The sequence below is a fragment of the Bombus flavifrons genome, chromosome 1 (genome assembly GCF_040668555.2).
Source record: "Bombus flavifrons isolate JBK064 chromosome 1, iyBomFlav1_principal, whole genome shotgun sequence".
NCBI lineage: Eukaryota > Metazoa > Arthropoda > Insecta > Hymenoptera > Apidae > Bombus > Bombus flavifrons.
In genome coordinates, this window is record NC_138442.1 from 9,512,375 (window position 1) to 9,525,291 (window position 12,917).

The 12,917-nt window shown below is 31.8% G+C and overlaps 1 protein-coding gene and 2 long non-coding RNA genes across 12 annotated transcripts in view; 1 reads left to right on the forward strand and 2 right to left on the reverse strand.

The window, feature by feature from the left end:
* LOC138186557 (carboxyl-terminal PDZ ligand of neuronal nitric oxide synthase protein) overlaps nt 1-12,917 on the forward strand; it is a 39,240-nt gene that overhangs the window by 19,290 nt on the left and 7,033 nt on the right. For 2 of the 9 annotated variants that reach the window (XM_069126573.1, XM_069126591.1), the window contains exon 1: nt 6,402-10,849. The exons of 5 other annotated variants lie outside the window; for them this stretch is intronic. Coding sequence is in view for 1 of the 4 variants with exons in the window: in XM_069126619.1 (XP_068982720.1) it covers nt 5,502-5,504 (3 nt within the window). In the remaining 3 variants the exon portion in view is untranslated. Of the gene's footprint in view, nt 1-4,092; nt 4,411-4,505; nt 5,133-5,373; nt 5,505-5,604; nt 5,684-6,401; nt 10,850-12,917 lie in introns of those variants that run through there. 2 more of the 9 variants (XM_069126619.1, XM_069126646.1) reach the window with 2 other exon arrangements.
* Nucleotides 50-2,466, reverse strand: LOC138186621 (uncharacterized). The gene is made up of 2 exons (XR_011174943.1): nt 1,508-2,466; nt 50-676 (listed from the first exon to the last, which is right to left on the reverse strand). It is a non-coding gene; the product is annotated as an uncharacterized LOC138186621 (long non-coding RNA).
* Nucleotides 11,841-12,890, reverse strand: LOC138186612 (uncharacterized). Of its 2 annotated transcripts, none has more exons than XR_011174933.1 (3): nt 12,783-12,890; nt 12,419-12,515; nt 11,841-12,352 (listed from the first exon to the last, which is right to left on the reverse strand). It is a non-coding gene; the product is annotated as an uncharacterized LOC138186612 (long non-coding RNA). The 2 variants fall into 2 exon arrangements; XR_011174931.1 differs by having other exon boundaries at nt 12,733-12,837.

The following is a 12,917-nucleotide window of genomic DNA, read 5'->3' on the forward strand; positions in this document are numbered from 1 at the left end:
TTCCCAAATTTTCATTAATGCTGAAATTAAAAAACTAAAGATTCTGAAATCTGTTCAAAAATTATATTAAATCCTACAACTAAAATTAAAAAGTCTAGACACCTAAAAAATTAAAAAATTTAAATACTCTACAATTTTCAGAATTGCTTAAACTTAAGCTAACTGTCTCTAAAAATTTTTACACAGAACGTAGTAGAATTCTTGTTCTGTAGGGTGTGCATAGTCATTAAGCCATAATGTTACGTGGTGCACGTGCGTACACCCACAATTATTCCCGCGGCGCAAGACTGTGTCGCCTGGCATTTTATCAAGTCACGTTATTGTAATCCTATAAATAACCGAGCCATCCCTCTCGAGTTCTTTCATGCACACGTACACTTTTGCTCCCTGACTTTTCTTTCTCCCCGTTCTTTTCTTTCACTCTCCTTTTTGTTCTGCCTGTTCCAGCTCGATTGAAGCCTTCCTGTTCCTCTTTTCGCCTCATTCCACGTTTCTTCTACTCGTCACAGCTAGAATCAACTTGAACCTCTTCCTCATGCAATCACTATAGTCATTTAAGCTTTTTCTGGCGAGTCTTCAGGGTAATTTAGATGGATAAAAGATGTTGGTTTATTTCTTGATGTTTTGATGCGAATTGGTCTTTATAATGCCTTGAAAAAATTGCAAATCTTGCATCCTGTATAAAGATAAAAAAGTTGAATAGTTCTTAAAGAATTTTCTTGGAGGATTAGAGTTTGAAGTGTGGAGTATAATTAAAATATCAAAGATGCACGTAGATCATGTGTGTGTGCTTGTATGACTAGGAAATTTTTAAATGTTGTAATGTTCTTAAGATAGCAATAGATTTTTATGTTTGTAAGACTTCCTGGATTTCTACTCTATCTTCTGTGTTTGTAGGACTTTTTTGCAAGGTTTATCTTTCAAGATCTACTAAACATCTCATTACTGGTTCATAAACTTTTGAATATTTCTGATCTTTAATACTCGTAATTTTTTTCAGATGATAGATACTTTAGAATTTCTTGTAAAAAGTTTTAAATTTAAGAAATTATTGGTTACTTTAAGATTCAATGTTCCACCGTAATAAAATCGCATTCTTTTAAATTGAAATTAAATGTAAATTAAGTAGAGTTAATTAACTTTTAATTTCAGTACTTGAATCTTGCAGAGTTCCTTTTTTAATCTTACAAATTCCAGAAGCATATCTTTAATACGATAACATCAACTATAAAAACCTACAAATTTTCATAAGATTCTTAGTAATTCACTTTCATTATGCAACAGAATCCTTTTCTACAAAATTGCAATTTTCGAAAATTGCAGATTTCTATATAATTACCATCTAAATTAATAATAATTTAAAACTAAAAATAAATAACAATCTGTAGGATTGTCCAAATTCATAATAGTTCAATTATTGTACACAATTCCTTCAAAGCTTTCTCAAAAAGTATTCTTGAATTACAAAATTATCTCAATAATATAATATTTAATTTTTGCAATTTACTTTCAAAATCATTCCACCAAATTATTATATCAGGTTTCTGAAATTTCTCGATGTTGAACGGTAGACTCTCGAGGCTTGTTAGAACCATCGTTGTCGTTCGGTCAAAGAGGGGGGTAGAGAAGCGGAGGGGACAAAGTTGCATCGCTGCCAAGGGAGCAGAATGCACCTTCCACTTCTCTCGGTCGAGATCATGGGCGCCGGCTTCGGGAGATCGTGTGACGATAAAATCCCTCGTGTAATGCTCTATCCACACTGGCTCGTTCATTATGACTATGATAGGTATTACCGGTGTATTATAATAAACGTTGGTTCTGTCTCGTATAATTTTACGTTAGCTTAATGTGGACCGCTGCAAGAATCTCGCACAATATCATTAGACTGGAAAATTACACGCGATAGCCTCTATTGCATCGTCGTCATCTGCTGTTTTTGTTACGTATGATTTTTATATGTTGTTTGATTGTTTAATAATTATTGCATTTAGAACTTTTTTAAGTTTGAGTTGTTTATGTATGTTTTTGCTGATGACACTGACGTCAATCAATGATGTTGACGTATGTTAGTATGATCAAATAATTATAAATAAATTTAAATAACTGCTAGAGAATTTTACATTATTTTACGTTATTTTCAATGATAATAATATTGTAATAAATTGTGTTGACTTCGTGAGTAAGAGAGTTGCTGATTTTTATTTGATTAAACTTATCTAGTGACTTTAATTTGGGTATAATTCATATACGTTGTTTTATTTTTAGTTTCTTTTTCTATTTGTAGAATAAAGATGATAAAACATGTACTTGAGTTTAACATGAGAATCATGTTAACATTCCAATTATTTATTTTGTTAAATTCTTTACTATAAAGGAGTTACGAAAATATCAACTAAGTTTTCAACTAAATTTTTTTTACAATCATTAAATAAGGGGGGGGGAATACTTTAAAGTTTTGTAATCTCCGTATTTTCAAGCGAAGAATTACTACGAAAGTTTGTATATTTTGAAACAAAATAGCATATCTTTCTCGAATACAGACGAGTGTGCAATTCGCAATCGTCTGATTTTTCTTTTCCTCACTATATAGATTATTTTAACAACCTTTTGTTCTCGGTATAAGTAGTCATCATTGTAAATAACGAAGCATTCCTGAACTCTTTATTCTCATCGAATCAGATGGTATTTTTATTAAATTTCTCCAGATTTTTCCTGAAATTTTATTACAGTAAAGTTTGGGAATGGAGACTTACTGGAACTGAAATTAGAGGCTAGGATCCCGTTTTATTTTGTGTAGTGTTTTATTTTACTTTAGTCGTCATATACCAATAAAGATAATTATTCAGAGTAATAATGGAAAAAGAACATAATATACTTATGATATACAGACTTATAAAAAGGAAGCAAAGGAGTAAGGAAAAGAAGTGGAAAAGAAATTAAATATTAGAATAAAAGAAAATTATGCAAAAAATAATAATAAAAATGCGTTTCAAAGTGACCTAAAGTAAAACTTTGAAAGTAGTACCTTAAATAGCGAGTCGGAGGATATTTGAACAATTGACTCAATGTTGAACAATTCAAACTTGCGACGTTCGCTTTCATGTTTAAGAACAGTATCATATATCTGAGGATCAACAGATCAATTCTGTCATCTTCTGTGTTGTTTTCTTCGGACCTATTCAAAAGATTTGCAGATAAAGAACATTGCGACATTATCCGAACTTTCCTCTCTTTGTCTTTGAAAAAGTGTTACCCGGACATGTCCGTCAAGTTATAATCAAAGACCATTGAAAATTACTTGAAGATCAAGGTAAAGTTGCTTAAGTACACACTCAAGGGGGAAATAAGAAGAGGTTTGATTTTGAGGCAGAATAGTTGAAATTAGACTGACTGACTGACTGACTCACTCTCTCTCTCTCTCTCTCTCTCTCTCTCTCTCTCTCTCTCCCCCTCTCTCTCCCCCTATCTATCTATCTATCTATCTATCTATCTATCTATCTATCTATCTATCTATTTATCTATCTATCTATCTATCTATCTCTATCTCTATCCCTTCTTTTATCGCTATTTCTATCTCTATCTCTATCTCTATCTCTATCTCTATCTCTATCTGTGTTGGTCAACGAACTGTAACGCTCAACTTTTATCGATCTCTTTATGGAAAACAGTCAAACGTTTTATTCGAGCAAGAGAAAATTACATAAAACAAAGAATCGTTTGAAACCAATAACTTCCTGTATTATCTGTGCAGAAAGTATTTATTCAATCTTTACTTGACTACTGTTATTAGTTTAGAATTGTCTAGTTATAAATTATAGGTTATGTAGCTGTTTCCCACAATTTGACAATCTGAAGTCAAATAGATAAATACATAGCTTATAATTGGTAAAATTTATTTCTAGAAATTTCTTTTGTTTCATTATGAAACACGATATGTGTTAGTGTAATATGTATTAAAGAATTTATTAACACTAGTGATTAGCAATTTATTATTAGCAAAGTTTGACTAATAATATGAGTTTAATTGTGCAAAGGGGCTCAGGTTTCAAACAATTCTCATTCTTCATGATAATACAAATTCTTACTTCATAATAGATAAAATTGTGGGTATTTATTATTTAATTAAATAAGCCAAGAGGATAAGATATTATAAAAATCCACAGACTGATACAATAGAAAACTACAATCGTATACATTGGAACACAATTTCTTCTCTTGAAAATAAAAGATCACACTTCATAATGGACAAAGTTATGGATATCTGATAGTTATAAAAAGTGCAATTGTTTATCTTGGAACATAGTTCATAAATAATGTTTTAGATAAACATCTGTTTAAATTCTGTAATTTTTTCGATACTTTATACTGTTTCGAGGCAATATGCGAGAACTGTTTGAACTTCGACAACTGGTATGTATATCGTATCGTTAGTACAACAGACGCACTATGTGCGTCATACACGTTGTCAAGGCGTTAATTTTAACTTATACAGCGTTGGTTTACAGGAGCCCACCGGTAATAAGCCGTTTTAAAAATATTTCTCTCACGGCAACGAATCTCTCGCACGATACATCGATCCCAGCGTTCGCGCGTAAATTATCGTCTGAAAATATTTTAAATACCGAGTGGCGCGCATTTTAAATCAACTACCCAGAGAGTTATTATTTCTGAAGAATCGTGCCAGTAAAATGGAACCACATTTTTCTCTACATTCTTATTAAATCCATACGACTGTACTGACATATTATTTCAATCTATTGGCAGAAGATCATTTGAATATTTTATATAAAAAATTATATTTGTACTACTGCACTTTGTTTTGACAGAAACTAATTTATATTTTAGATGAAACGATATCTGTTATAACTTTATTATTTAACTGTTATTGTTTCAGACATCTATGGTGGAATATTAATAATAAAATTGTTGTCTCTTTTCATGCGTGTGTAAATTGTTGGATTAATACGCAATTAATTTCTGGAGTTTGTGAATGTTAAATTTTATGGAACTACGTATTTAATTATTCAAAAAGTTATTTATTTTAAAATTGGTGCATCAGATATAATGATAAATCTAGAAAAATTATTATGATTAATTAAAGATGTAACTTCTAAATGCCGAGAGTATAATTGGTAAATCAATAGCTTTTGTTATATAAACAACAATTGTGGAAGAATTAATGACAAGAGAAAGAAAGAGAGAGAATGGAGGTAAAAATTTCAATTAAATGTTCTCACAAAAAGAGTCAGCACAAAAAGAGAAAGAGATCTTCAACATAGCTGAATTTCTATTTTTCTTTCCTTTTTTTCCACTTCTTTTTTTCTTCAGTAGATGTTAAGATTTCAAATGTATCATAAATTTTAAAAATTACAGACTGGAAATAGAACAAGTTATGCAGCTAGAAATATTTATGTACCACGAGCTAATATTTAAAGCTTCACGTCATTAAGCTCACGAGTGGAAGAGCTTCTGTCATTTTTCGACCGTCTTCGAGAACTTTCATGGTAAACACGATTTTCAAATTTTCTTGCGTGGAGTTTCTTCGATTCTCCTTTTTCGATAAACTTTTGTACATCGTTTGTCTTTTGTTACTGGAGGTGCGAGATATATATACATAAATATTCATCAGTTATGGAGGATTTGTTATTAGATGAGACAATAAATAACTGGGACAAAGTTATAGGTGAAAATATAACAAAATTAATATTTATGTAAAATACAACAAAATTAGGAGCACACATAGTATGATGAAAGAAGAAAATATTTTATCATTTTTTATTGAAATTCAAAGTTTTTCAATTTCAATGGTGGTTATGTATAGGGTAAATTCGTTAAATAAACTTCAATATAGCGAGGTCCGAATATGTTTAGCCGTTGGTTAAAGTTCAAAGCTCATTGTAAAATTTCACTGAACGGTGATTGACACATGGACGACAGTCCAGGAAATAAACGTGAATGGGAGGGAGGTTCAGAAAAGTGATTTGAATCGCTGCTAAGTTCTCGTTTAAGATCTGTTTTCGCGACTAGAAATAAACAATTCCATGAATGAATTAGGCTCTGTATACTTATGCTTTACTTTGTTGAGGAAATTTTTTATATTTCGACTGGTACAATAGTCAATCATTCTGTTTCCTTTCATATATTCCATGTAAGATGTCTTATAAGTCAAATGGTCCTCAGAGTTCCTTTAAATAGTCATACGTGTAGACAAGAAAGTATAAAAATATTCTTATTAGAAATATATATCTTTCTAATAATAAAACTCTTCCAATTACTAATTTCTATTTTCTAAATAGCATCATTATAATATTCTTTATTATAATTTATCTTTCTAATAGTCTTCAATTCTTATATAGAAACTCTATACGCACAGAAATGAAGAAAATGAAAAGAAGAACATTATTTACCTTATGCTATAACAACTGAAGAAGCACTTGTAAAATAAAGTAATACTTCAAACGATATAAACAATAAACCCAAGCATATTTATTCTTTTCTGAATCAAAAGAAAATAAAAGGAAAGAAAAATATAACAACTTATTTTTCTAAATTGAAGAAAGAAGAACGAATATTCAGTGCATAACACTTCATAATAGCTAATATCCGGAATCACTTGACAACATTCCTTTTCCCAACATCTTGCTGGAGGACTCTAACCGACTCTTCTAAACGTGTGTAACGTGTTTCGTTATCATTGTAACATAAAACGAAGAGAGAAGAGCATGAGAAAGAAAAGACCGAGTAGAATCGCTCAACCGAATTACTGCTTCGACTGAAGGATGCTCGAAACGGGAACGCAAACGGGCGAATTTCAAGCGTTGCTTTCCGCGTTCTGAAAGCTCGTTTGTGCCGTAGCACTTCAAGCTCTCTCTTGCCTGTTCTCTTTCCCTCTCTTTCTCTCTCTCTCTCTCATTTCAGCTCTCAAAAGAGGAGAAAAGGAGGAGTAGTAGTAGGAAGAGAAGCAGAGAGAGCGGCTTGGTCGTCGAAGAAAACGTACAGACCTTGGTCAGCTGTGAAGAAAGTCAGAAGAAAGGACTGTAAAGACGAGGAATTGAGAAGAAAACAATAGAAAAAAGAACTTGAAGCAAGTAACAAGAAGTTGACTAATAATGAAAATTGCGTTAAAGTGATTAAAGAAGACTGGAGAAAACTCAAGAACATAGGGAAAGTAATAAAAATTTGGTTATGAAATGTGATAAGACTGTGAGCTAAAGTGGTTTGAAAAAGAGAAAGAGAAGAGAATAATTGAAGAAAGTGAATGAACAGGAATTGTGTATGGTCATTGGAAAGTAATAAGAAAACAAGAGAAGTTATAAAGAGTAACAAGAATCCGACCATAAAGTATAATAAAATTGTATCAAAGTTGTTGTTAAAGGAGCTGAAGAAAAAGCTGATAGAAAAGAATTGTGTAGGATCATTGAAGAGCAAGTAACAAGAATCTGACTGATATTCATGAAATTGCGAGTCAAAGTGGTTGAAGAAGATGAAGATAAAGAGAAGAGGATGATTGAAGAAAATCGATGAGCTGGAACTGTGTACGGATATTGAAGAGTGAGTAACAGGGGAATAAAAGAACTTCGAGAGAATAACATGATTTGTCTTATGTAAGCGAAAATGATTGAAGATAGAGAGAAGAGGATGAATGAAGGAAATCAATGAAGCGGAATTATGTGTGATTGTTGAAGAGTAAGTAACAGGGGAAACAAAGAAACTTACAAATAATAATAAAAATCTGGCCACGTAATATAACAAATTTCAAAAACAGAGTAGTTAAATAGGGGAAAATAAAGTGGAATTCTATATAGTTATTTGAACGTAACAAGTGTGAAAATCCTTGAGCAAGATTGCAGAAATGTAATGTTTATATTTGGTGAACCTTGGATAAGTTTGAAGAGACCATACTTTTGATCTTTGAATAGAAGACTATTTCTGTAAATTTGTATATCTTGATACTTGAATTGATTGGACTTTTAGTAAGGAAGATGGGGTCAGTTCTCAAGAATTGTTGTTTGAAGAGGCAAAGTGTGGTGGAAAAGATTCTCAGATTAGTGTTTGTGGTTGTGGAGATTGAAGTAGAGTTGGAATTCTTTTGTTTGGTAACTGTTGTGAATCATGTACATTGAAAGATTGACTTTGTAGGTACAAACCAAGAATTTCTCTGAAGCAACGGAGAAAGAGTATGACAATAATTAATTCTGATTAATATATATGAATAGTGTGAAATATACGCGTAATGAATAATATTATAATGGCGATGGAAGTACATCATAATTGGAAGTGAGAAGAAACTCGACGTAATAAGGTATTGATTGAGTTTCTTTGTAACTCTAGAAGCTAATTAAGGAATGTAACAGAGGTGTACGTGTGTAGACGAAGCGTGGGACGGAAAGCTGAATGAGCTTGACAGAGGAAAATTAGAAGACGTACATAGTTCTAGGAAGAAAATAATACGAGAAGAAAATTTGTACTTTATGCTGAAGATATTAAAAAAGTTTCTATTTCTTTATTCAAGGAGTAAATAAAGAAGAAGTTTCAAATTTTATATTAAATATTTCCAAGAATCTTTTTGGAGATCTTTGTTTAAAAAATAAAATTAAGAGCAATATTATAAGAAAATTTAAACTTTGCGCTAACCCAAAATACTTCAGGAAATCTGCCAAGAGAAGATGGAGATAAAGATTCAAGTTTTCCAGTGAATCCCCAAAAAAACATTTCTGCTCCAAAGAAAAGATTAAAGTCAACACAAGAAGAAAATTCCAACTTCACACTTGAGCTACTCAAAAGTACTTCTGTATTAAAAACAGAACTCAGAGCAGATAAAAATGAAATATCCAAATAAATGAAGATGCCACCTTTGCAAAAACACTTTATGCTGTAGATAAATATTATAATATAAAATGTTTAATACAAAAAAGTATTCCTTGCTAAAAATAAGCTCAGGAATGGGAACACAACTCCAAATCCACATGAGGTACGCCAAATAATTCCTTACAACTCTAAACCTCATCCATAAAACTAATCAAAGAATCTTCTTATGAGACTAGCAAGAAGATTAGAAGAAAAATATTAAAAAGTAAGAAAAAACTATGAAGACAAATCTATATTAAGTTCTAAATCTATATTAAATAGTTTAAATAATCCCCTACAACACTGAACCTTATTCCTAAGAAAATCGAAAAATTCTCTTGTCTAATAAAAAGATCGAAGAAAGAACAATTTTGATACAAAACTTAAAAATGCTAGCAAACAAGCAAAGTAAAAGAAACTACGCCACAGAGACGTTCTAAATAATGTTTTGCGACAATGCAACAGCCAAGAAATCACCAGTCATCAACGCTTCAATTGATGTCAAATAATATAAAAGATAAAAGAAGAGACGAGTTCAGACTTTCTTCACGCGTCTGTAGAAGACGAACGCGGAAATGCTATTGAGCTGCACGAAAGCGAGAATATTAATGCGTTTATAAATAAACCGGAGGAAAAATCCAGCTAGCCGCTGCGTCGCGAAGCTTTTGCTCCTCCGCTGACGCTATCGCTCGGCTAGCGATCCATCAGAGGCACACGCCGCCGCTTAGTTCCGCTCCACCTGGCCGCCGTCGCGGCGAGATACCGCTCGTTTTCGAGTATTTCGAGAACGCGCGGCCGCGTTCCTCGAGTCTCGCCTCATTTCATTTTGGAACTCTTCACGTCGAGCTCACAATAGCAGATCAAGTAAATGAAGATTTCATACTCTTGGTAAGGAGATGAATGGAGGAAGGTAGATAGCAAGATGAATAACAGGGAAGAGGAAGAATATAGAAGATAAGAGAAAATAAACTAACTAAAGGATAGAATTTGTAATTTGGAAGAAGATAAAAGAAGAATAGTGACTTAAGAAAAGAATAGGGAGCGGAAGAAAAAATTAAAAGTTGTACTGTTTAATGAAAGAGTAAAACAGTGATTTGTAAGAAGAACAGAAAAAAATAGAAACGCTACGATAGTTTAGGAATGAAGAGGAGACAAGTGAACTGAAATGGAGAAGAGAAAAGGATATAAAGAATAGGAGTATGCTGTAAATGACGTAGGAAGAAGAAGAAGAAGAACAGGAAAATACAGAATTTTGGAGTAAAGGAAAATAAAGTACTCGTTTGACAAGTATAAAGAGAGAAACTCGAAAATATTAATTTTGAAATAAAAAGTTGCGAATAGATACAACGTGGGAAAAATTGATTGAAGGGAATTTGGGAAGTTTGAAAGAAGAAAGTTTGTAGAGGAACGTTGGACTTGCTTTGGGAAACAGAAAATTGAGAAGAGTTCTGGAGAGAAAATAGAACAAGTTTCAGAAAGAAAATGGGAAGACTGGAGAGAGGCGTGGAAGAACCCTGGATGGACCAGAAATTGAAGAAATTTTAAATGAGGAATTGAGTGCATCTTGGGGAGAAAAGTTGAAGTAGTTTCATCTAGAAATAAAAAACTAAATCAACAATGGTTTGTAAAAGAAACAAAATTCTAAACAATGTTTCAAACCAGTTTTAAAACAACCAAGTAGCGAAGCAAAAGGAGATACGTAAAAATCCAAGAAACTAATAAACTGAATAAATTTTAACACAAAAATTCCAAATTCTTCAAATTGAATTGAAAATTTCAAATTGAAAAAGAAAATCAACTTACCAATAAAAGAGACAAAAATATCTAACAACAATCATAGAACAATTCTAAGAATTCTAATGATAGGTAAAGTGATCTGTTCAGTGAGTCTAATGACAAGTAAAGTGATCTGTTCAGTGACATACAAAAATACCTTCGACAACATCGCGAAAGCCTTAAATGAAGATCAATCTTAGTGATACGTTCTTTTCAGCAAACAGAGGTAGAGTTTCATCCTGAGAAAAAATGAATTGTTGATCGACCATTTGTTTATTTTCAAAATTATCCGTAAATGCTTGAATAGTTAAGTGGCTGTAAAAATGACAAGTAAACACGATTAATCCTGAACGATCAATGGGATACGATTTCAGCATTCGATAATATTTCAATACAGCTTCGATGTTTTGTTTTCCTTTTACACTCTTATCTCGAAGATAGTCACCTGATAATATTATATAATATTTCGTTTATCTTTCTTTATATAGAATTGTTTTCTTAAGATAAAGATAATATTACGTATTTGGGTGGGTAATAATAATAATAAGATTGTAAAAACTCATACGGTAGTAAACTGAAATTGTTCCTTGAAACCAGCAAGTATTTATAGAGAGCTTTCAGAAAATGAAGCTTTCAAGAGAAGCCTTTGATTTCTCACGAATCTGTTTCCGCCCGATGGAACAATATACCGATCGAGGTAATTGGAGAATCGAAACTGAACGACTGATACTTTTAGCGTTACTTATTCTCACATTATACCATCTTTTAATACCTTCTTTTGTCAAGTTTTTTTATCGATATTAAGAACTTGTATATTTTTATATATTTTATCTTCTTCGCTTTTAATTTGAACGAAGAAACAGGAGATGGAACATCAAAGGATTTAGAGATTTGGCGTAAACACCGTAGCTATTTATTTTAGGCCACGTGTTCGTGTTCCATTTCACTGATTCTCTGAACAGGTTTCACCTCGTTTGCCTAATTCTGTGTTATCAATTTATGTACAGTATATCCTTGAACTTATCGATAGAGACATCGCCAATGTGTTCGGATAATTACCTGTGAAAAAGACTTACTAAACAATTCGTATAGAAATGATAATCTCATTTAACATGTTATTTTTATTAAATTTTATTCTACTAAATACCCATTAAATAAATTAACTACTTTCTCTAACATACATATCAGTTTTCTAGTAATAATTTAATTTCATAATTAGTTATAAAACAGATTTGAAAAAGAAAGAAGAAGAAAAGTAGGAAAAAGGGAGAAATAGATATAATTAATGGAATAAAAGAAGAGTAAGAAATACATTCATCTACGTATGTAGTTAGATTGTGATGCATGTCAGATGATCATAATTATGCAAATACAAGCTGCGCGTCTTTAAATATGATCGCGTGTGTTCGATCGAAAGGAACGCGTGTTATCAAGTTGCCACTTAATCACCGATGGGAGCATGTTCACTCGTGTTACGCACGCTTGTCTAATCAAAGCGACGCACTTGCTGCACGTTATCACTAATGGTCGTCATGTGAGGTCAAGTTCGAGATTTATGAATGACTACAGTAGATTTACCGGTATGTGAATAAAGTAAAGGTCATTGGGGTTGATTCATACATTCAGGAAGTAATCCCTGTAAAAGTAGGTCTATACCGAAATAGATCTTCTCTTACATCTACATTATCTTCTTCCACCCATTTCAATCATTACAGCAGTTTTACTCTTTCTAAGAGAGAAATCATATAATTACAAATACTAATAAAAATACTATTTATTACTAAAAATCTCTTACCTATATTAATCCTACTAAAAGCAGTTCTAGGAATGCATCTTCTCTTGAATCTTTATTTTCTTTCTTCATTCTTTCCAATTATAGTTATTCTATAGATCTACAAAGGAAATTATATAACATGAAACATTATTCATTGTTAAAACGTTCCTTATAAACAATATCCATTAAAAAATAGGAAGTATAGCAATAATTTAAAAAAGATATACTGTACTATTTTTTATAATATGATCTTTAGAAACAGATCTTTTCTTAGAAAAGTTGAAAAAAGTCAATAAAAAAATAAAAAAAGAATGTTACACAATGGAAAAAAGTACATAAATAATACTCCATCCAGTATTATTTCAAAGTAACTATTGCAACCCACACAGAACGAGTCTTGAAACATCTGGATGGACGGATTGTAGATTTACAGGTTCGAGATTAATTCCTCGAATGAAACGAGAGTGCGTTGCGAACGCGACTTGCGTCGCCGGTTGTACATGCTTCAGAGCAAATAAAC